This window comes from Tamandua tetradactyla, chromosome 4 (genome assembly GCF_023851605.1).
Source record: "Tamandua tetradactyla isolate mTamTet1 chromosome 4, mTamTet1.pri, whole genome shotgun sequence".
In the NCBI taxonomy this organism is placed as follows: domain Eukaryota; kingdom Metazoa; phylum Chordata; class Mammalia; order Pilosa; family Myrmecophagidae; genus Tamandua; species Tamandua tetradactyla.
In genome coordinates, this window is record NC_135330.1 from 69772629 (window position 1) to 69797773 (window position 25145).

General features: G+C 39.9%; 1 protein-coding gene across 1 annotated transcript in view; it reads right to left on the reverse strand.

Annotated features, from left to right (window-relative positions):
- Positions 1-1952, reverse strand: part of PPP2R5A (protein phosphatase 2 regulatory subunit B'alpha) — a 141198-nt gene extending 139246 nt beyond the window's left edge. The window contains exon 1 of the mRNA XM_077157738.1: positions 505-1952. Within this exon, the coding sequence (XP_077013853.1) occupies positions 505-688 (184 nt within the window). The 5' untranslated portion in view covers positions 689-1952. The remainder of the gene's footprint in view (positions 1-504) is intronic.
- Positions 1953-25145: the final 23193 nt, after the last annotated feature.

The window sequence follows — 25145 nt, forward strand, 5'->3', positions numbered from 1 at the left end:
GGCCTGAGACTTTTAGGACCGATCAATGGGAGTAGGATTCAGAAGGGGATGGGTGCAGGGACTTTATAACTGGAAAAGTAAATGGCAGAAAGAGGAGCGGAGACTGAGGAAAGTAAAGGTCGGACGATAAGACAGCAGGTCTTTAAAGCAAACTAAGAAAGGGCAAGCCCGGGGAGAGCGAAAAAATTACCTCCCCAGGCGAAAGGGAAGCAATTTTCAATAGGAAGGGCAGGTAAAGCGAGCGTGCAGATGGGGAGAAGTGGTTTGTTAGGAGAGATGCGTGGTGAATTTGGAACAGTAAAGAAAATAAGTGTGACTCTTAACGTCGAACGAGTTTGAAAAAGGGGAGGGGGGGGACCCGCCAAGGCATCGAGAGGACACACCGCTCACACCCTACCGAGTCCCAGCCGGGCAAGAGAATGAACACACTGTAGGAAATGGCTCTGATGGCGCGGAGGCGAGCGGGCCGGCCCCTACACTCCCACCCGGGTACGCCGAGGTTACCTTTCAGTTGGGGCAAGGGGTGCAGCTCCGCCTGGCTGCCCTGGCTTCGGAACTGCGACGAGCCCTGCGAGCGTTTCTGTCTCTGCGCCTTGCGCACCGATTTCCGGGTGAAGCCGTCCACTTTCTCCGAGGCCGAGATGGCGGCGGCAGCGGTCCCCACTGGCAGCGGCGACGACGACGACATCTCCGCGGGCCAGGCGCTTGGCAGCTCCGGCCGCTTTTGCACGGAACGGGCACCCGAGGCGACGGCAAGAGGAGGCGGCGGGGGAGAAGCGCGGAAATCTCGCGCCTCTCAGGCCCGTCCCCCGAGCCACACCGCCCTCCCGCTCCGGGCGCCGCCGAGCTTCTCGCCGCCCGCCAACGTCTCACGGCCACATCTCAGTCCCGGGGTTCCTGGTCCCCGTCGCGCGGCCAGCTCCCGAAGCTGACTGAGGGAAAGGTGAGGGCTGAGGGGGATGAAGAAGTTGTTGACTCCGGGCAGGGAGGGCGGGTGAAAAGCAGTTCCAAGTTGAGACAACTGAGGAGAGGACGCGTGTGTGCGGTCGCCCAGCGCTCCTCTCGCTTCTTCAGCCCAAGTCGCCAGCTGGCCAACCGTCCAGCACCTCAGTGTCCACTGCCAGAGCAGCCCGTCCTGCCTGGAGTCTCCTCCCGGGGCGCTGCCATCGCGGGTCCTCTGCAGCCGCCGCCGCGGTGCCCGCTCTTCCCTGTCAACGCCGGCCCCACATCTCCCGAGGCGGTGACCTGCCGCCCGGCCCTGGGCGTGCACACACTCGCTCCGAGCGGCGCGGGGCGGCCCCGACCCCAATGTCAGAAACCCGGCTGCAGCCCACGGAGAACCCCAAGCGAGCGACCGCTACAACTTGAGAGGGTGGTTGGTACAGGCAAGGGGGGGGTGGTGCGCGTGTGCGTGTGCGTGTGTGTACGCGCTCGCGAGGGCGCGCGGTCGGGAGGAGGGACTTCGCGGGCGAGGGTGGGAAGGGAAGTGTTTGACTGACAACTTCCGCGGGGCCCAGCCAGCCTCTCAGCTACTGCGGGAAAGTCGGCCCTGGTGGGGAGCCGAGGAAGAGAAGGCGGAAAAGCATGCCAGCTCTCTTAGCCAATCGCAGGGCTCAGCGGCGGGAAAGGGGTGGGACGTAGCCTTCTCGATCTGTCGAGCGTCTGGAACTGAGAAATTAGGCAGAAGAGTGGCTGTGTGACGGACTTCGACAATAGCCAATCCTAAGTGGAGGTGGCGAGCGGGGTGCCCTGTGCGTCACAGCGATGTATCGAATTCTCCGGGGAAGTGAAGTGCCTCTCTAGCAAAGAGCACATTTGCACGCCTGCGCCACAGCTCCAGGCTATAACTGCCCTCCTGCCAACCTATAAGACTGAAAATCTAGAAGAGCTGTTTAGAGAGCAAAATAGGGTGCCCCTTCCCTTTCCTCTCCATTTTACTGGCCGAAGAGGAACTGAAGTGACTGTAGGGAAGCCTGAGCACTAGGGCGCGAAAGGGAAAGAACGCCAGGTGTTGCGTCACTGAAAGGAGGCGGAGCAAGGGTCCTGCTGGTGAACCACCAGTGTGATTGACGGACGAGGATCCCGGGGAAAGGGGGGAATGATCTCTTCAAATCCGAAGGTGGCCTTGGACTTGTGGGCGGTCCTCGGCGCCTAGCTGTCCCCAAACAGCAAACTGGTAGTTGCGGGATAACTTTTAGCCCTTGGGTGCCTCAGGCACTGCGGCTCCCCGAGAGCTGCTCTCGCATGGGGTTTGCGCAGTCTGGCATCTACTACGTCAAAGAGTTCTCCAAGTCCATGACCTCCAAAAAGAGGTTTCTCCTTCCCTATTTAGTGTCCCACTGATTTACACCCCTTCAGCCAGTGCCCTCTAAACTACTACAAAAGCACTAGTACAAATTCTCTGATTAGTGGTTTGAACTTAAGCTCCAAACGTTTCCTCCTTCAGATTCAGAGTTGTGAAATTGTGCACAATCCTCCCAGTCATCTAGGTTCAAACGTTAGCATCTTCGACACCTTTCTCATCCAGCAGTATCTTTTCTTTTTCTCATCCAGTAAAGCTCCAGAGCGTCTTGTCTTTCTCTTCACAGGTGTTCAAAACCGGCTCTTCTCAATTTGTACAGCCAACCACCAGCCATAGTTCAGGGCTTTCAAACCCATTGCTAGATCGGTCTTTTAAATCAGTCTTGTACAAAAATAATAGAAAAGGGCCGGCAACAGTGGCTCAGTGACAGCGTTCTCACCTGCCACGGTGGAGACCCGGGTTCCATTCCCGGTGCCTGCCCATGTTAAAAAAAAAAAAATCGGTCTTTTATCTTATCCCCACGTTTTAAAAACTTCCCAGTACCTAGGGAATAGAATCCATGTTCCTACATAAAACTATTTTGTTTTGTTTTGTTTCGGTTCAGGTACATCATTCCTAAAAGTACTTTTTTGATCCCCTAAATGTAGTTTTGCTTTTTTGACCCTTAGTGTTTACTGTTCCAGCACCTTGAAGTAATCCACTATGTTTGTCCTTCTTATTGAAAACTTATCGTTTCTTCAAGCCTGACCTCAACCCCTAGATTTTATGAAGCCATTCAAAATAATCCAGCCAGAAGTGATGCCTCCTTTCTTTGTACTCCTATAGCATTCATTATCCACATCAGGCACAGGGCTGTCATCACAGACTGTTCTGATATGCAGTATGCATTTTCTCCCCTGAATAAACACCAAGAGAGCAAGAACTCATGTATTTCATACCTTTGTATCCCCCACTGAACTCAGGTAGGTATGCAGTGTAATTTTTATAGTTATCAACACCAGGGTTTCTGAAACTGGTCATTGGACCATCTGCGTCAGAATCGTCTGGGGTTCTTGGTTAAAATGCAGATTCCTGGACTTCACCTCAGACACGCAGAATTAGAACCCATGGGAATAGCACTGAGAAAATGTGTATTTTTAATAAACTCCCTAGGTCATTCTTATGCACTCAAAAATTTAAGAACTATTCTGTACTCATCTGGATGCTATTAAAAACTCATAGTAAAATATAGCATCTAAAATTATAAAACTCCTAGAAGAAAGCATGGGGGACTATCTTCAGGACCTCGCATTAGGCACTGGATTCTTGGGCTTTACACCAAAAAGCAAGAGCAACAAAAGAAAAAATAGATAAATTAGATTTCATCCAACTGAAAACTTTTGTTCAGTAAAGTACATTATCAAGAAAACAAAAAGACAATCAGCAGAAAGGGAGAAAATGTTTGGAAACCATGTATCTGATAAGGGTTTAATAATTCAATGACAAAAAGACAAACAACCCAATTTAAAAATGGGTTAAGGATTTGAATAGATATTTCTCCAAAGAGGATATACAATAGGCTGATAAGCACATGAAAAGATGCTCAACATCACTGACCATTAGGGAAAGACAAATCAAAACCAAGATGAAAAAACACTTCATACCCATTGGAATGGCAATTATTTAAATAACAAAAAGTAACAACTGCTGGTGAGGATATGGAGAAATAGGGCCCCTAGTGCATTGTTTGCAGAAATGTAAAATAGTGCAGCCCCTGTGGAAAACAGTTTGGCGGTTCCTCAAGAACTTAAATATAGAACTACATGTTACCTGACAATCCCAGCTCATGGTTTATACCCCAGAGAATTGAAAGCAGAGATTTGAACAGATATTTGTACACCAGTTTTCATATCAGCATTATTCACAATAACCAAAAATTGGAAGCAACCCAAATATCCATCAGCAGATAAATGGATAAAAAAATATATATGGGATATTATTTAGCCATAAAAAGGAATGAAATTCTGATGCCATGCTACAACATGTATGAACTTTGAAGAAGTCATATTGAGTGAAATAAGTCAGATACAAAAGAACAGATATTATATGATTCCATCATGAATCTCCTTCAAGGCTTTTGCCCCATCTAAGTGGACAGTAATTCTAAATGTCTCAGAGCCTGGTCTCCCAATCCTTTCTCTGTATACATGAGGAACCAGGACATAGCTTGAAGGCACTCAAGCCATGCCACTTGATTTTATACCTGCAGATTGGAACTAGAAAACTTGAATGTTGGCAAACTGTCCACATTTTAATTCAACCCTGCAAGCATTTATCAAGTACCTTTATGTGCCAGGCAAAACGCCCAGCACAGGAACAAAAAGATAAGTACAGAGGGAGAACATAAATTATCAAAAACTATATCATAAGTGTGTGTTACAGTGTTGTGAGAAAACAGTAGAAAGAAGATCTAATTTGGATTAGAAAAAGTCAGAGAAAATTTAACAGAAAAAGTAATGCTTCAAACAAAACTCAAAGTTTTCGCATAGAGAATCTTGCCGGAGCTCCTTTGTCACAGGAGCTTGCCGTGACAAGCTATTCCAGGCTTGCTGTCTCATTACAAGAAGGAATTCAAGGTTTCCTTAGACAAGTAGGTATAGGCAAGTCAGACAAGTTTATTGAAGAAAAAGAAAGTACACACTCCATCGAGCCCAGCGTGCTCCAGAGAGATTGTTGGGCACAAGGGTTTTTAATAAGATTAAACAAAGGGAGGTGGGGTTTGAGATTTGGTACATCGTGATTGGTTAGTAAACAGAGGGTTGCAGGTAGGCTATTGTGATTGGCTGTCTATACATTCTTGTGATTGGTTCATAAGCATGTACATTAAGTATTGTAAATAGGCTATTGGGATAGGCTGTCTAGACAGTCAAATTAAAGATTGTGAGTGGGCTATTGCGATTGGTCCATGCCCTGTGGTCGAATAATGTAACCTGCTTTGCTCAACTTCTTTCGGATTTCAGGAACCTGTTTTTACCACATGCGCACCCCCTGCACTGGGTCCAAAGGCACATTAGGGCCTATAAGATGTTTTCCTTACGTTTAACCTGGGAATAGTAAGTAAATAAATAAAACAAAACAAGAAGCTCTCTCTACCTTTCACAAAGTCAGCTTACTCAAATTTCTTTATTCCCATAAAGATTTTCAAACCTCAAGGAATGAATTTACTTATTTCACACCATATGTTGCTAAAAATTAAAATTTCATTGCAACAGAAGTATATATTATGACACATCTTATATCAGAATTTGATCTAGAGGTGGATGGGCAAAGAGAAAGAAGAGATTAAATTCAGCACAAAACTACCCTCTAGATATATTATCAAGAGCAGTGACTGCAAAAATATACTATATGGTTCCTTAATGTTCCACACATGGGCAGACTTTATATAAATGGGTGTAAACCCACTATAATACTCCAGTAATGGGATTCAAATCCATCCTGATTGAGTGAGCCACACCTTAACTGAACTAATCTCATCAAAAGCTCTCCTTAAATGGGTTCACAGCCCAGGAATGGATTAGGTTTAAGAACATGTTTTTCTAGGGAACATACAGCTTCAAACCACCAGAGTTGGTCACCCTATGAAGCACACAAGCAACGACACCTATTTCTTAAAAGCCTGTAATGAGCCACATCTTCTGCAATCTGTGCTCCAGCAATGAGCTGGCCCTGCCATGTTGCCCTAAGCTTGTGCACATGTGTGATAGCTGCCACACTATGCTCCTGCAGTGCTATGGCTAAACGTCATGGTCTCCACCCAAGGGTGCAGAAGCTCTAGTGGAAGAGAGGAGGCACAGCCCCACGAAAAGAAAACTTCTCATTCAGGACGATATTTGATGAGAGCCAAGACAGTAAGTCCAAGAGTGCAGGTAGTGATCATTGTGCTATGGTGGAAAAGATGAGATTTAAACTGGGCCTGGAGGATCAGACAGAATTACATAGGAAAAGAAATTAGAAGAAGGAAGAAAGACCCAGAAATGAGGAATGGTGTGATGTCATGAAAGTGGGAAGGCACAGGGAGGTTACGAGGTAAGTTCAATAGAAAAGGTGATTTCTCAAGCGAGGGTGGGAGAGGAAGCTGGAAGGTATATTCCTCCACTCATCCACTCAACAAGCATTCAGTGCTTATTATTTGCTATTCCTCTGGTCTAGGTTCTGGAGATAGAAAGGGAAAAACAAGACAGTTTCTTCTCTCATAGAGTCTAGAGGGGAAGGGAAAATATCCACCACAGTAATAATAAATGCTATGACAGAGGTAGGCACAGAGGACAGATGTGAAATTTATGGGAGAGTGTGCCAAAAAGGCTTCTAGAGGAAGGTTACCCTAGATTTGAGAATAAAAGAACTAGAAGGAGTTACAAAAACAAAGAAAGAGAAAATAATTACAAGCAATAGTAATAGAATGTAGAAAGGTGCAGAACCATGAAAGAAGGGAATACATCGGGAAACTGAAGGGAGTTTGTTATGAACTTTCTGCATTGGATAGAAGATGAATCTGTTGAGGAAGACAGGGAAGATTGTGATGGGCTTTGTGTGCAGTTATTGAATTTTATCCTTAAACCGGTGGAAGGCACTGAAGGTTTTAAGCAGAAGAGTGGCATGATCAAATTTACATCCTGCAGAAACTACACTGCTGGTAGGATGGAGAATAAACTCCAAGGCTGGAGATAGGGAGACCAGGGGGCCAGAAGAAGATGAGAGTTTGAACAAGGCACCTGAAGTGAAATGGAGAGATCAGACTAGGGAGATAATGTAAATAAATAGAAGGACTTGATAATGTATTGGGTAGATGGCAGGAGAAAGGACAGAGGGGAGGAAAGGTATCTGGATAGGGTGACTGGTGGACAGTGAATCCATTTAGTTAGATGAAAAGGGGAGGAGGAGATGGGTATCATAAGTTGGAATCATTCAGTTTGAGCTATATGCAGTAAGCATTTAGATAGTGTAATCTGGCAGAAAAGATATCTGGGCTGAAGATAGAGATTTGGGAGTCATCAGTATGCAGATAGTAGATGGAATTATAAGAATACATGTGGTCTCCTTGGCAGAGTGTGTAGAATGAGAAGAAAAGAGAACTGGGGAGGGGTGGGGGGAACCTCGGGTGACCATGTTTGAAGAAGCAGTAGAGAAAGAAGATGATGTCAGATTATGGAGTGTAAACATGTTTGGGCTTTTTCCAGAGGTCAATGGGGAGAGGCTGAAGAATTTTTGAATGGAAGAGGTTATGTTGAAAGTAATGTTTTAAGAATATTGTGCAGAGGAAGTGAAAGCCAAAGGGATGAGTTGGAGGTGGTTGCAGGTGCCTAGCTGATAAGGACTTGAATGAGTAATGCTAAACAAATTTTGAAGCTATATTTCCTTAGGTCTCCAACGAAAATGGGAATCTTGGGGTGGGAGAGGCAGGACATGCATATTTTGAAAGTATTCCCAAATGATACTCCAATCCCCTGCCCCCACCCTATTCCCCATTCCTTGATTATCAGTGGCTTAACTAAAAATAGCCTTAGGAATAGATGTGAAAGACATTACATGAGAAAAAAAGTCCAGAAGCTAAGCCAGATTTGGAGGGGAGAGGAGGCAGGAAAGCGGTATCAGAAAAAGGAAGAAATAGGAAAGAAAACATGAATCTGAGATTAGACATGTTGAGTTAACAGAAACTGAGTTTTTTAAGGTCACTGAAGCTGAAAAACTGGGTCTTTATTTAAAAAAAAAGAGGTGATGACATGTTAATTTGAAGAAAGAATACTAGACTGGGCTGACAGCCTAGAGTGGCCAGAGCAAAGAAGAAAATTAAACAATTCAAGCCTCTTTTTCCTCTTTCAGGAAAAGAAAATGACAGAAACAAATGGACAAAAGATGTATAACACACATATGCTTCAGTATTCTTGAGTGCTAAGAGGTCAGTAGGACTCCACTGGAGAGAACCTGGGCCCAGGGCAGCCCCTTGTTTCTGCCGTGGCAGTGGGCCAAGGATCAGGAACAAGGAAGCCATCACCATTCACAAATAAGGCTGAGTGACCTCCCTGGACACACCATGAGCACACACACACTCCCTCACTCACTTGTTCACTCACTCATTCACCCTGCGTTGTTTTTTTCTTTTTAGTCTTTGATTTTGAAATAATTTCAAACTTACAGAACAATTGTGAAATAATACAAAAACTCATACAGAGAACCCCAACATATCTCCTCCCCACTCGGATACCTAGATCCACCTTTTTAGAAAATGTTTTTATTGATAAATCTTCACACATATACATTCCATACATGGTGTACAATCAGTGGCTCACAATATCATCACACAGTTGTGTGTTCATCATGACCATTTTTTAGAACACTTGCATCACTCCAGAAAAAGAAATAAAGAGGAAAAAGTAAAACTCATGCATCCCATACCCCTTATACTTCCCTCTCATTGACCACTAATATTTCCATCTACCCAATTTATTTTACCCTTTATCCCCCTTATTATTTATTTATTCTTTATCCGTATTTTTTTACTCATCTGTCCATACCCTGGTAAAAGGAGAACCAGACACAAGGTTTTCACAATCCCACAGTCACATTGTAAAAGTTACATATTTATATAATCATCTTCAAGAATCATGGCTACTGGAACACAGCTCAGCAGTTTCAGGTACTTACCTCCAGCCACTCCAATACACCATAAACTAAAAAAGGATATCTACATATTGCATAAGAATACCAGGGTAACCCCTCGACTCTGTTTGAAATCCCTCAGCCACTGAAACTTTATTACGTCTCATTTCTCTCTTCCTTCTTTTGGTCAAGAAAGCTTTCTCAATCTCTTGATACTGGGTCCTGGTTCATCCCAGGAGTCCTATCCCACGTTGCCAGGGAGATTTACACCCCTGGGAGTCATGTCCCATGTTGGGGGGAGGACAGTGAGTTCACCTGCCAAGCTGACTTAGAGAGAGGCCACACATGAACAACAAAAGAGGTTCCCTGAGAGTGACTCTTGGGCCTAATTTTGAGTAGGTATTTGTTTTAACAGGCAGGAAGCTAAAACACGTCTATGATTTATCTATTTATTTTCTAAGCATTTGAGAGGAGGTTGTGAATATCATGCTCCCTGAGCACTTAATACTTCCATTTATTTTTTCTAAGAACGAGGATAGTCACTTATGTAACCACCTAAGTTCAGTTATCAAATTCAAGAAATTTAACATTGACATAAAGTTTACAGTCTATTTCTAATATCTACAGATGTGCCAATAATATCCCTTTGAACATTTTCTCCTCCATTATTAAATTCATTCCAGGATCATGTATTGTATAATTGCCTTCTTCTCTTTAGTCTCTCTTTTTTCAATTGTGGAAGCATATACACAGCATAAAAGTCCGCATTTTAACTGCCCCCAAGCATATAATCAGTGTGATTAATCATAGCCACAATGTCATGTTACCCTCATCACCATTTAATATCAAAACTCTCCATCACCTTAAACAGAACCCTTACACTCATTATGTATTAAGGCCCCATTCTATGTCTCCTACTCCCTTCTGACCCCTGGTAACCTATACTCTACTTTCTGTCTATGAATTTGCATATTCTAGCTATTTCATATAAGCGGAATCATATGATTTCTGTCTTCTGTGTTTGACATATTTCACTCACCTTGAACCTGTTAATCCTTGCAGTCACATGTATCAGAATTTCATTATTTTTAAGGCTGGATAATATTCCATTGTATGTATATATCACATTTTGTTTATCTATTCATCTACTGATGGACATTTGAATTACTTTCATATTTTAGCTACCGTGATAATGCTGCTATGAACATTGGTGTACAAATATCTGTCCAAGTCCCTATTTTAAGCATATACCAAGAAATGGGATCACCAGATCATATGATTGTTCTGTTTAACTTTCTGAGCGCCCACCAGCTATGTTTTTCATAGAGGCTGCACCATTTTACATTCCCACCAACAATGTACTAAGATTCTTGTTTCTCTGCATTCTCATCAGTACTTGTTATTTTCTGTTTTTATCATTATTATTATTATTAGCCATTCTAGTGGGTGTGAGGTGGTATTTCATTATGGTTTTGATTTGCATTTCCCTAATGGCTAATGATACTGAGCATCCTTTCATGTGCTTCTTGGCCATTTGTATATATTCTTTGGAGAAATACCTATTCAAGTCCCATCCTCCCCTTAACTGAATTGTTTGTCTTTTTGTTGTTGTCACCCCGTGTTCTTAAATCCACTTCCCAAACACAACTATGGTAAAACCTCTTTCATGATGTCTTTATTTAGGAGCCAAAAATCTATCTATCAACTAAGCATCTCCATTAGCTAAGTCCTCTTCTTGCCCCCAATAGCTAAATCCCACTCCCTTCACTGAATTATAGCAATTGCATTTCTCAGCTTATTCAGGGTTGAGGATGTGGGATAGCACTGGAGAATGGCCACAACCTTATACAAAATGCAGTTCCAGCACTTGCACACATTGGACTCCATATTTCAACATGAATTAATTGCATATTGGTCTTCTTAAGAGAGGAAATACTACATTGTTTCAATGTTTTAATACAGATCTAATTTCTTCTATGTGCAAGGAAATAATGTTACTAGGAGGTGCTAGGGAAAGAACAGTGAGTAGGATACAGCTTATGCTACCTTGGAGTTTATAGTTTCATGAGGGAAAAAAGTCAGGTACCCAGAGAATCACAGTACAAGTTAAGAAGGTAAGAGATGTACAAACAAAATGCACTTAGGATTGAAAGAGGAAAAAGATAATGTTCTGACAGGGAAAGGAAAAATAGATGACAGGAAGGAACTGGAAATTTAAAGTTGGCCTTGAAAAATGCATAGAATTTCAGTGATTATATAAAGGATAGGGGGAGAACTTTCAGGGAGGGGGGAAAATATGAGCAAGGTTGCAGAGATGAGAATATGTGGGGTATATTTGGAAAACAGCATACAGATTAGTTTGGCTAGGATATAGGAGAATAGTAAGAAATAAAGCCAGCAAGAGAGGTTGGGGACCAACTAAAGAGTACTTTGAATGCCAGGGTCTATTTAGTTCACTAAGCACTGGAAAGCTATTGTAGACTTTGGAGCAGAGCAGTGATTGATCAGAACTGGATCCCAGAGGTTTAATCCCACAGCTGTCAACTGGGAGAAATAAAAAAGGATGAGGATTTAGACAGAGGAACATCTTGGACTTGTAGGGTTTAACATTGTCTGTGGACTGTCCAAATGAAAATGTTCATTAATGTTTGGGTAAGAGGCTTGGTATTCAGGAGAGAGATCTGGTTGAGATGTTTATGCCTCATTTTTTTCTTCTACAAAATAGAAGCAAGAATCTTACTTTGAGAATTGTTTTCAGAACTAGATATAATACTCTGAAAAAAACTTATCACATGGTCTGGCTCATAATGGGTGTATGGAGCAGATTTGGTGATGGGAATTGTGGTGGTGATAGCATTAGTAGTGGTTAAGCAGTTTGTTCTTCCTTGGAACCCTTTGGCTCCCTAGAATTCTTTCATGAGTTTAGGAAACAAAACCAAAGGACAAACCCTTGATGTAGTCAGAATTGTCCCTCCCCTCAGATGACCAAGACTGTATAATGGGTCAAGCAGATATACTGGCTTCTACTTTTTTAAAAAATATATTTTTATTGAGAAATCTTCACACACATACAGTCCATTCATAGTATATGATCAGTGGCTCACAATATCATCACATAGTTGTGTATTCATCACTATGATTATTTTTTGAATATTTGCATCACTCCAGAAAAGGAAATAAAAAGGGAAAAGAAAAAATTCAAACATCCCTTGTCCATTACCCCTCCCTCTCATTGACCACTAGTATTTCAATCTACCCTTTTTTTTTTTACCCTTTATTCCTCCATTTTATTTATTTATTTATTTATTTATTTATTTATTTATTTATTTATTTATTTATTTTTTACTGCTCTGTCCATACTCTGGGTAAAGGGAGCATCAGACACAAGATTTTCACAATCACACAGTCACACTGTAAAAGCTATATAGTTATACAATCATCTTCAAGAATCAAGAGTCCTGGAACACAGTTCAATAGTTTCAGGTACTTCCACTCTGCCACTCCGATACACCATAAGCTAAAAAGGAATATCTGTATAACACATCAGAATAACCTCCAAGTTAACCTCTCAGCTCTATTTGAAATCTCTCAGCCATTGAAGCTTTATTTTGTCTCATTTCACTCTTCTCCTTTTGATCAAGAAGGCTCTCTCAATCCCATGATGCCAGTCCTGGCTCATACCAGGAGTCTTTTCCCACAGAGCCAGAGAGATTTACACCCCTGGGAGTCATGTCCCACCTAGGAAGGAGGGCAGTGAGTTTCACCTGCAGAGTTACTAGATCCTTCTCTAAAGTAACTGCTGTCCTGGAAGGCCCCTTAGCCCCTGGTAAATAGAGTTCTGTTGAGTGTCTCTTTGTTTCGTCTGATGTGTCCAGACACATTTGCTCATAAAAGTTGTAACCCTGGATAGATGGATGAATGAATGGATGGAGTTCAAAAACATGTAAAATAATGCTATTTATTGTTTAAGGAGATGTATATATTTTGTAAAACTCCATCTGTATAATTACATCTCCTTAAACAATAAATAGCATTGCTTTGTGATATATTTTACATATATAATTCATAGTAATTAAATTCAAAATTTAAATTAAAAAACCCATTACTTCCTAGAAGGAGGGTAGGAAGAATAATACAACTGGGGAGAACTTCAACTATATCTGTGATGTTTTATATATTTTTAGCTAGATATTGGGTTTGTGAGTGTTTTATTATATTATTCCCTATGCTTTTTTATGTTGGAAATATTATAGTCATATACATAAGTATTTTTTAATTTTATAGTAAAATAACGAAAGTAGATATCCACCCAAAAAGAATTGAATGATGGAAGAGAAAGAGTCTAAGGCACTGCGCTCAAGGATGCCCACCCACAGGAAGATGCATTGAAGTAGCACCCAGAGAGAAAAAGCTAGAGGAGCAGATGAGTTGCTAAAACAAAAACAAGGAAAATGCAATTTCTTAGATTGCTGGAAAGAAAGAAGCATAGAAAAGGAAATAAAAACCTGTGTCAATGGCAGCAGGAATGAAATTTTGAAAAAAAGAGACAGTTTTACTTATCCAGAAAAATGTTTTTATTGATTTTAGCTAAATCAATTTTAGGAGTGCACAAAGCAATTAATAGTAAAAAATGTTCACTTTCAGACATAAAAAGTAACTGCAATTGAACTTTTCTCTCACTGGTAAACAGTAGAAAAAATGGACAAAATATATGAAACAATTGAATGGACAATATATAGTGCAGGGTTGTGATCCCTGAGAGAAGATAAACAAATAAAGTGATCCTTACAAGTACTCCTGGCTTTCTGCCTGGAGGCATTTTCTCCCCCCTTCACCTCACACCCCCCTAGCCACAGGGAGGGGAACCCCAACTAGACAGTCTTGCTGAGATAAGGACTCAAAGATAAGAGCTTGGATGATAAGACTGAGGTGGCTGAAATTTGTGAGGCAGAGTACCAAAGAAGAGAGAGCTATTCAGAGAAAGAGCTCCAGAAATCTGCATAAGTGGCTGCTTGAATCTTATGCTGACTATTAAGCTGCTAGGATACAACTCCATGATTTCTTGGCAACTTCTTGGGAACTTTAAGCCGAACAATTTCCAGAACTCACAAAGGGCTATGAAACGTTTATATTTAAACCAAGCATATAGAGAAACCTTGCTGAACAAGGCATTCAGAAGAGAACCCAAGGGGGCACACTTATGTAATAGGGCTAAACTAGGCCTGAAATAAAGACAATTTAAGAATTTCCCTACCAGAGCTTGAAAACAAGCCTTGAGCTTACCCTGTTCAAGATTAAAGATTGATACATTTCAGGTTCAATACCTTACAGAAGCTTTGAACAACTAGCAAGAACTGGTGGAAACATCTTTCTCAAAGCCTGAGAAAATAGCTAAAGGCCTACAGTAGCAGGGCCAGTGCCAAATCAAGAAAAAGGCTACTTTAAAGCAGTAGGATCTTCTGACACCCTGGCTAGCTCCTATCCCATCATTCATTGACTTGGTGCAAAGTTCCCAGTGAGGGTCCCTGGTCCCAGTTCCAGAGGGAGCAAAGTAACCCTCATGCACACAGTGAGAAAATATATGTCTGTTCCCATCTGTCTGGTGGAGGCCTGAGGGACTGGCTGTCCCAGAATTTGCCCTGTATGTAGAATGCTCTCCTACAGAATCCTGTAGGAGAGCAGTCAAATTGTGCTGCCTGGGTCAAGGGATTGCTGGCTGTAAGACATACAGTTCAGAGTCTGGGATGGTGAAGAAACTGTTTCTTAGGAAGAGGGGCATTCAGAACCATGTAAAGGGGCAAGTCCTTAGGTCCACGTGTGCATGCACAGAAAGATTAGGTGCTATTCTCTAAACTCATTGTATGGATATGCTCTAAAGGAGAGCACTCTCACAGATCAATCTGCAAAGACTGGGCATGGTGTTTACTTGTTTTCCTTCACCTCTTCTTTTTATGTATTTATTTTTTTGTTAGCCCCTAGAAATCAAGAAAAGTTCTGTTATAATGCTAGTCTAGACACAATCTTAGGGAACAAATGCCTCAGAGTCTAAATTCCAGCAATAACATGTTAAAATGCCCAAATTTCAACAAAAGATTATAAGACATACAAAGGAATAGGAAATACTGGCCCTGGGAAATAAGATTAGATGGTATTAGAAACTATCAATGAGGAGGAACATACCTGGGGCATACCAGACAAAGACTTCAAAAGAATGGTCCTAAATATGCTCCAAGAGCTAAAGAAAAACATGGGCAAAGAACTAAAGAAAATGAGGAAAATGATAGAGAATAATAATAGAGAGGTAGAAACTATGAAAAGAACCAAGCAGAGCTGAAGACCACAGTAACAGAAATTAAAAATTCCCTAAAGAGGTTTGATAGCAGATTAGAGCTGCCAGAAGAAAGAATTATTGAACTTGAAGATAAGACGACTGAAATTACCCAGTTTGAGGATCAGAGAGAAGAGTGAAGAAAAGTGAACACAGTATGAGGAATTGTGGGACACAATAAGGCAAAGCAATATATACATTGTTCGCTGAAGTTGCTGGAATGCAATATACCAGAAATGGGTTGGTTCTAAAGTGGGATTTATTAGTTTACAAATTTACAGTTCTAAGGCCATTAAAATGACCAAATTAAGGCATTAAGAGGAAGAAACCTTCTCTGAGAAAAGACTGCTGGCATCCAGGGTTCCTGTCACATGGAAGGCACATTGCTGGCATCTGCTAGTCCTTCACACCTGGGTTCCATTCTGCTTTCAGTTTATGACTCCAGTGGCTTTCTCTCTCAGCTTCTGTGGGTCCTCTCTTAACACCTCTGGGGTGTTCTCTCTCTCTTAACTCTCTCAGCTTTTCTGTCGTCTATCCTCTCATAAAGGACTCCAGTAAAGGATTAAGACCCTGCTTCAATGGACTGGGTCACCTTTCAATTGAAATAACCTAATCAAAAGATCCTACCCACAATAAGTCTACACCCACAAGAATGGATTAAAAGAGCATGGCCTTTCTGGGATATATAACAGCTCCAAACTACCACACACATTATGGGAGCCCCAGAAAGAAAAGAAAGAGAGAAAAGGGCAGAGACAATATTTAAAGAAATAATGGTTGAAAACTTCCCAAATTTAATGAAAGACATGAATATACACATCCAAGACACTCAACAGGAAAAACCTAAATAGACCCTCTGTAATCAAGTTGTCAAACGGCAGAGATAAAGAGAGAATTCTGAAAGCTGCAGGAGAGAAGCAATATGTCACATGCAATGGAACCTCAATAAGATTAAATGCTGATTTCTCATCAAAAACTATGGCAGTAAGAAGCAGTAGCGTGACATACTTAAAATGCTAAAAACAGAAAATCGCCAAGAATTCTATATCCAGAAAAACTGTCTCTCAAAAATAAGAGTGACTGTGATTTTGCTAAAAGCCATTCATTATACATTTTATTTTTTTCATCATTATACACTTTAGATGGATTGTATGGTATATGATATATCTCAATAAAGCTGCTTAAAAAAGAAAAAAATGAGAGTGAGATTAAGACATTCCCAAATAAACAAAAGCTGAAGGAGTTTGTCACCACTAAATTGGCCCTACAAGAGATGCTAAAGAGAGTTCTACAGGTTGAAAGGAAAGGACACTAGACAATAGATCAAAGGGGCATGAAGAATTAAAGACCTCATACAAAGATAATGACATGGTAAATAAAAATACCAGTATTATTGTATTTTTGGTTTGCAACTCAACCTTTACTTCTTACAGGATCTAAATGGCAAATGCATAGAATATAATAATAAATCAGTAGTTTTGGAGTCATAATATATAAACATAATTTGTGACAAGACTTACACAAACATAGGAACATAATTTGAGTATGCTTTGACATTAATTCAGTATCAAAGCAAATGAGATTGTTATAGATTTAGAACATTAACTTTAAGGCCCATGGTAACAACAAAGAAAATATTAGAGAATAGGCAAACTCATAGAGACAGAAATTAAAGTGCAGGTTGCCAGTGGGAGAAGGGAGAATGGGGAGTTAATGCATAATGGAGTAGGGTTTCTGTCTGAGGAGATGGGAAAGTTTTAGTAATGGAAGGTGAGAAAGTACTGCAATATTGTGAATGTGAGTAATCTCATTGAATGATATGCTGGGAAATGGTTGAGATGGGGAAGTTTATGTTGCAGATAGGTTCACAATTTAAGAAAGAAAAAAAAAGCAACTAAAGAGACTGGCAATTAAATGCAATAAATGATCCTGGGTAGGATCTATCAGGGAAGGAGAAAAGGCTCAAAACGACATTATTGGAACATATGAAAACATTGAACTATAGACTGTAAGCTTTATATCAATGCTAAATTTCTTGAATAGGATAACTGCACTTAAGGTGGTTACATAAATGAATATCCTTGTTCTTAGGAAATACACAAGGCAGTGTTAAATGTTTAAGGAGCATGGCATATGCAACCTATAGTCAAGTGTTCAGAAAATGGATAGATAGATAGTTAGATTGATAGATAGAATGATGTAGCAAATGTGACAAAGTGCTAAAATTAGTGGATCTGGGTTGGCGGGGGTGGGGGTATGTTGGAGATTTCTGTATGCAATTTGAATTGTTTTGGTAACTGTCCTGTAAATTTGAAATTATTTCAAAGAAAGGTTTAAAAAAAAAACAAGCCTTGAAAAAGATCAAACTGGTCTGTAAGTAACTTAATAGTCTTCAAAACAAATTTCAACATTTTTTAAAGGAAGACCACAAAATTCAGATACCCAATGTGTGTATTAAAATAATGTACAGCCTCCAATAAAAAATTTCTAGATATACAAAGAAGCAGGAAAATGTGGTCTATAATTAATAGAAAAATCAGTCAATAGAAACAGATCCAGCAGTGACAGAGATGGTGCAATTAGTTAACAAGAACTGAAGGATATGCTCAAGAAGATAAAGGAAACTTGAACAAGATGAGGAAAGAAATGGATCTTATATTGGCTCTCTCAACTCTGCTTTACATACCTTGAACTTGGGAGGCTTCATGAAGCCTCATAGATGTCTCCTTGCAGCCAGTGCTTGTTGCTTGAGAAGCAGTGAGGGGTTGAGGCAAGCATATTGGACTTAGAGTTTGAATTATCACACTAATTTTGTTACTGAGAGACAGTCTAGAGCTACACTGTCCAATATGGTAGCCACTAAGCGTATTTGGCTCTTGACCAAGGAACTGAGTTTTTCATTTAATTTTAGTTCAATTTAAATTTGATTTAAAACCTGAAATACTATGTTTTTCTGTTAAACACATAGTATAAAATATTGTTAGTGTGTGTATTGGATGCCTATGTAGTTTCTAGCATTATATATAAATGCATCTCTGATTCAGTTGCATCAATGTATTGATTGATTTGAATGACTTTTAATATACCAATTATAACATTATAATGTTTATTTGAATATTTTATGCATTCAGCAAAAATTAGTGATATTTTAAATAATAATTAGTAATGAAACTCAAATACTTACTTTTGTTTTAATTAGAACACTGTTTCCAGTTTAAAAAATAATATGAACAGTTTTTAAAATTTAAAATAAAGACTTATTACTGATGCAGAATCAAATGGAGATGCAAAAGCTTGTACTATGACTGGAGTAGCAAAGAAAGGTGACTGGAAGAAAAAATGCCATCAATTTCAAAATGAATGGCAATTGCAATTTGCCACACAGAGCAAAATGACAAAAAGCTGCAATTTTTAAAAATTTAGAGATAATGAAGTGGGCAACATTATGAGACATTTTTACCAAATACAAAGTGTATTAGATAAGAAATTTCCTGTCAACAGTAAAAAAAATAGTTAATGATACTAGTTACTTAAAATCAGAATTAAATGTCTAAAAGATTTTAACAAGATCTGTGTCTATAACTCAAGCTTTAAGATGGCTTGGATTTCATGCACAAATAAAGAAAACCTATTTTAGATGTAAAGATAGTAAAAGACATTATTATTTCAGTGACTGAAATTTTGTGGAAAAAAATGAGGAAAAACTAAAAAATACATTTTACAAAAGTGAAAATATTTTTGTTTAGCCACCATACAATTGCCTATTGAATATAAGATATTTCTAACACTTATCAAAGATAAATTGATTCGAATTTTTAAAAATTGTAAGGGATTTCTTCAGCTTTAGAAGAATCATATGATAGAAGAGAATTTTCCAAATAATGCTTTAGGTATGTTTCTTTTTTCTCAAGGGGCTTTCAAACTTAATAAAAAAGAAAGCTGTCAATTCACATCCTAGAAGCTGAATGCAGTGGTGCAGATATTTTTGAGTCTTTTATATCTGTCAAAGAAGAACTTCAGCTAGATGTGAAAAAAATAATTTTCATCCTGATGAAGGAAGCTCCAGCTATATTTGGTTAAAAATCTAGATTTGTTGGAATTTTAAAGCAAAAAACTGATATTTCTCATATTGCTTTATTCCACTATAGGACACATATTGAAGATTTTTGTGTTCAGATTTCTGAAGCAGGTGCTATAAAACGTGTTATGGATATACTTGTTAAATTGTTTAGTATATATGTGCAAATGCTATGAATCATTAGCATATGGGAATGTTGAAAGAAATAGAAAATGAATATAATTAGCTTACGTTTTTTACCAGTGTTCATTTGCTGAGTAGTGAAGGACAGTTACAAAGATTTACTGTACCATTGACTCCAATTCAAAATTTTCTTGAAATAAAAGGAATACTTGCCAAATATTCAATAATCAAAGGCAAAAAACAGCAGTGTACTGCACATTTCTCACTATTACACTGCATATGAATGAGCAAAATTTGAAGATCCAAGGAAAGAAAGCTTGTGACCTAGATAAACAGGGGCAAGAATTGATGTTGAAATTGAAACTGTTCAATTTCAACTGAAATTGAAACGAACCAAGTTTACACAACTTTACACATTTTTCTGACATAAATGAACATGCAGATATTTTAATTGTATCCATGAGCATTATGTAAATTAGTTTAAAAAACCAAAAGAAACTTTTGAAGAATACTTTATTAATACTGATGAAATTAAAAAGTTATTTTTCAATTTACATAATACCCTTTTGAATTCAATTTTAATAAGATGAGTTGACATAAGAGTTAGTGAATTTATTTAACTTTGATACAATTTTGAAATGTGGAATCTTGCTTCAAAGTAAATCTAAATTCATCTAACATAAAGAAACCAATTTGATGGCACACATGCAAATATTAAAGGGAAATTATTTTTGGTATGCAACATAGTTATTGGAAACTTCTGCGTATGTTTGGAGTAACTGGGTATGTTAATCTACTTTTTCAAATGTAAATTATATGAAATATAAATTCAGATCAGGCATTTCTGATGAAACTTTGGCATTTGAATTGAAATGTGCTATAAATTTAAAAATACATACTGGGCTTAGAAGATAAAGTATAAAAATAATGTAAAATATATAGTCTTTTATATTGATTATATGTTGAAATGATAACATTTTGGATATATTTGGTTAAAAATGTACTACATTATTTACATGTGTATTTTTACTTTTTAACGTGACTGCTAGAACATTTAAAATTACATATGTGACTTGCATTATATTTCTATCAGTGATGTTCTAGAGACTTCAGAAGCTGGGTTCTGAAGCTAGACAGCCCGAATTCATGTTTATCTCTGATACTTATTATTTGTACACCTTGGACAAGTTGCTTAACATCTCCATGCTTCAGTTTTTTCCCATCAAAAAATGGGGATAACTATAGTTCTTACCTCATTGAATTGTTATAAGAATACTTAGTGTCTTTACACATGGTAATTACCATATGCAATAGCTATTATTATTAACTATGTGACCTTGAGCCTTTCCTTAACCATTAATTTACTCATAGGTAAAATGGTGATAATAACGTCTACTTGCAAGGTGGCTTCTTGTTTCTTAATAAATCTGACTTTCAAAGAGATCTGTCCTATGTCCTGCTCCTGTTATTTAAAGATAACCTTTAAATCTTTGGAATTTTTTGTAATTCATGATGAGCCCCCCAGACCACCCTGATAGTTCATATTCTAATGAAGGGCAACATACTTTGTAGTAGTCTGGCTGCACCAGAAAGACCAACCCTGTGATTAGTGGATTGGAGCTAGGAGCCACATCATGTCAGTCCCACCTCCCCAGCCTCTGGGAGGGGAGGTGGGACTGGAGATTGAGTTAAATTACATGGGCACTAGTTCCACCAGTCATGCTCATTTAATGAAACCCTTGTATAAACACAGAACACTCAAAAACTCTGAGTGAGCTCCCACAATTGATGAGATACATCCAAGAGGGTTGGTGGAAGGAAAATGGAAGCTTGGGTTTGAGACCCTCCTAGACCTCACTTATGCTTCTCTTCTTTTGGCTTCTTCTTATTTGTATCCTTTATTATAGTAAAACTATAATTATAAGTATAGCCTTTCAGTGAGATCTGTGAGTTGTTCCAATGAAGAATCCAAGCCAAGAAATTGTAGCCAGTTAGTCATAAGTGCCAATGACCTGGGTTCCCCATTCCAAATTAGGACTCATGCCTTAAGGGCAATCCTCTCCAAGATTGGAAAGAATTGCCCTTAACATGTGGAGTCTGGCAGTTAAGGGTCAGAGTTGAATTGAATTGAGTTAGTGTCAAAAATTTTTGTAGTCTCTGTACTTCTTGAATTAAATGAGACAGGACATGCAAAATTGATTGACAGGAGATAGGTGCCCACCTCTTGCTTGCTGAATCTTCCAGATTTTAGCTGGTATTCAGAAGTCTCTATAATCAGACTCGGTTCACCACTTGTAAATTTGATAGTGTGTGTAAAAGATGTTGTAAACCAGAAGGTGCTCTTTAATTGTTAGACATTGTTTTTATTATTCTCTAACCTTGAAACTCCTCCTGCAAACATAAACTCCCTAAACTTGCCTCGCTTAGAAAATTTCTAGCTCCATACTCCTTACCATCTAAACTGAAACCCACTTTTCATGAGGCCCTCAGTGTGGACTCCACCTCTAGCATGAACTGTCTCCCCTCTGAATTCCTGAAACATTTCCTGCCTACTGTTTATATTTGGCACTTATTCATATACCAACTTGTATTTTTGTTTAACATAATCATGTATGTGTCTTTCTCCCTGGCCAAGTTAGGGTGGATGTTTTATAACCTGTGAATTCCCCAACAGTACATGATAATTGCTCAACAAATATTTGACTGGCAAGTGGAAACATTTGGAAAATAGAGTTTTGATACAGGACATTCAAGAATCCTCTACAAAGAACAGTGAGTGTCACTGGAGAGAGGAAGTTTTAGGCAAGTTAGATATAAGTATGTTAAGGGCTGCACAGAGCTAATGTGGGAAGGAGAAGGGCAGAGGTGGTAGCTGAGGTTAAAGCAGAGGTCAGGGATCTAAGTGGACACCCACCGTGCAGTCCAGCCTCATCCCGATCAGCTCTCTTCTGATCCCAGGCAACTTATTCCCAGAGCTTCTGTCTCCTGGGTCTGGAAGGTTTCTTCACACCCAGGTGTTTAGGATATTTGGAAATGCTTCTTTCTGCCTGAAGTCTGTGCTGACCACCTAAAAGTGAATGCAGTCAGGTGCCCCCTCTCCTGACTTCTGAACTCACAGATTCCCCGTGGGTGCTCTTTTTGAAGCAGACACATTTCACCTGTGCAGAATCAAATGCAGGGCCTGGTTCATATAAGGTACCACATGACCATCATGTATTAATGCCATGAAGTTAAGTACTGTTTGGGCTGCAGCTAGTATGGAGCTGGTAGTCTCCCAGGAGAAAGAAGCTGCTGTTTAACCATGACTCATAGGCTTAACTCCCACTACCAGGTTCAAATTTGTTTTACCATTTTTATGACCCCAAGGGATAGCAAACTGGCAAGGAAGGAGAAAGGGAAGCAGCAAGGTGGGAGTCAAGAGAGGCATGATTCAGACTTTCTCACTAACTACAATGTGACTTTGGGCTGGATATCAACTCAATTGGGTAAGGAAAATACAGAGGTGCCTTCCCACCTTAAAATTCTATTATGCTAAAGTTACACTGTTGTCCTTAGGCACGATGCAACAATAACAATCACACCTGGACAGGGACTAACTCTATCCAGGGAAAGGGACCGCTAATCACTGGACTTGGGGGAAGGAGGACATCTCAAAGCCGGTTACCTTACTTGGCAGGTTCAAGGACTTGGGACTAACAGGCCAGCATCCATGGAGAGAGACATAGCCGGCTTGGTCACTTGCTCATGCTCTTTCATCTTCCTAGGTACAACCGTTCTCTTTCTCTCTCTATTTTCAAAGTTTATCACTAGCCTTCAAGCCAAAGTCTGACTATATAATTAGGCACTCAAAAAGCATTCTCTGATGCTGATTTTTTAATGAATCTGGCCAAATACTGCTTCCTGTTTTGAAAGAGACAAACCCATTTAAAAAGTTACTTGGTGCCCCTAACCCCCACTGCTTCCTGGAAATCAAATGTGCTTTTTTTTTTGAGGGGGAGGGGTGGTGGTGCATGTGCCAGCAATTGAACCCAGGTCTCCCGCATGCAGATGAGAATTCTACTGCTGAACTATCTGTATACCCCTCAAATGTGCACTTTAATTATTTTAGTAGACAAAGAATCAGATGTGAACAGGTTAAATTTCTCACAACAGAGAGGATCGCTGTTGAAAAGAAATTTTGGTAACAGGATATGATTATGAAACCAAAAGTAGTACTAACCGATCTATCTATCTATCTAATCTACCCATACATCTCCATCTATCTAATCTATCATTTTTCTCTCTACCTGTTCTCAGATGTTCTGGTCTAATATTAAAAAGGGTCACAAATATGCTGACTCCCAGAGCCTGCCTTTTTCCTGTGAGACTTTGGATGGCATGCTTCTCAGTTTCTTGTGTACATTTGGAAGACACCTTAGAATGAATTCTGGAAATTCATGTGGAAACCTTTTAGCCGTACACCAGACTTCTTGGTGTTCCTTGGAAGAAGTATATTTAGACTGCCTTTCCCAACACCCTAGGTCTCTGTGCTGAACAGAGTAGGGAAAAATGGAAAATAGGGGGTGTCGGGCATTGGGAGAAAGCGTGAGCAGGTCACTGAGGAGAGGTGTCGTGGTTACCTCCGTAAAGCTATTCTTCTTGCCCTAGCCTCAGGACCACCATGACTACTGCTACAGGATTAAACCCTAACACTCTTATCTTTCCACTTAAAACCTTTTGTGCTGGTTTGAAATGATGTACATACCCTAGAAAAGCCATGTTTTAATCCTAATCCCATTTTGTGAAGGCAGCCGCTTCTTCTAATCCCTATTCAGCACTGTATGTTTGAAACTGTAATTAGGTCATCTCCTGGAGATGTGATTTAATCAAAAGTGGTCATTAAACTGGATTAGGTAGAGGCATGTCTCCACCCATTTGGGTGGGTCTTGATTCGTTTCTGAAGTCCTATAAAACAGGAAACATTTTGGAGAGAGCAGAGAATGCTGCAGCACCACGAAGCAGAGAGTCCACGAGCCAGCGGCCTTTGAAGATGAAGAAGGAAAATGCCTCCCGGGGAGCTTCATGAAACCGGAAGCCAGGAAAGAAAACTAGCAGATGATGCAATGTTTGCCATGTGCCCTTCCAGCTGAGAGAGAAACCCTGAACTTCATTGGCCTTCTTGAACCGAGGTATCTCTCCCTGGATGGATGCCTTTGATTGGACATTTCTATAAACTTGTTTTAATTGGGATATTTTCTCAGCCTTAGAACTGTAAACTAGCAACTTGTTAAATTCCCCTTTTTAAAAGCCATTCTGTTTCTGGTATATTGTATTCCGGCAGCTAGCAAACTAGAACACCTTTCATCCTAAGGATGTTTCCCATTGCATCCTTAGTTTGACATTCAAATTACTTTATATTTTGGACCTGCCTATACCTTCAAATTCATTTCTTGACACTTCCTGCCACACCAAAGTACTTGCAGTTCCCCATGTGCTCTCTCCATTCAGTGTCTTTACCCATGCTGGACTCTCTCTCAGAATGCCTGTTCCCACCTTCTTCATCTCTCATTTTCTGTCTTTTCTTCAAGATAATTCAAGTGTCACCTCCCCTGAAACATCCCTGAGCCTGGTGTCTCTTCTCTGCTATCTTCCGCACCCCGGGCAAATTTCCATCACAGTCCACATTGCAGGATGTG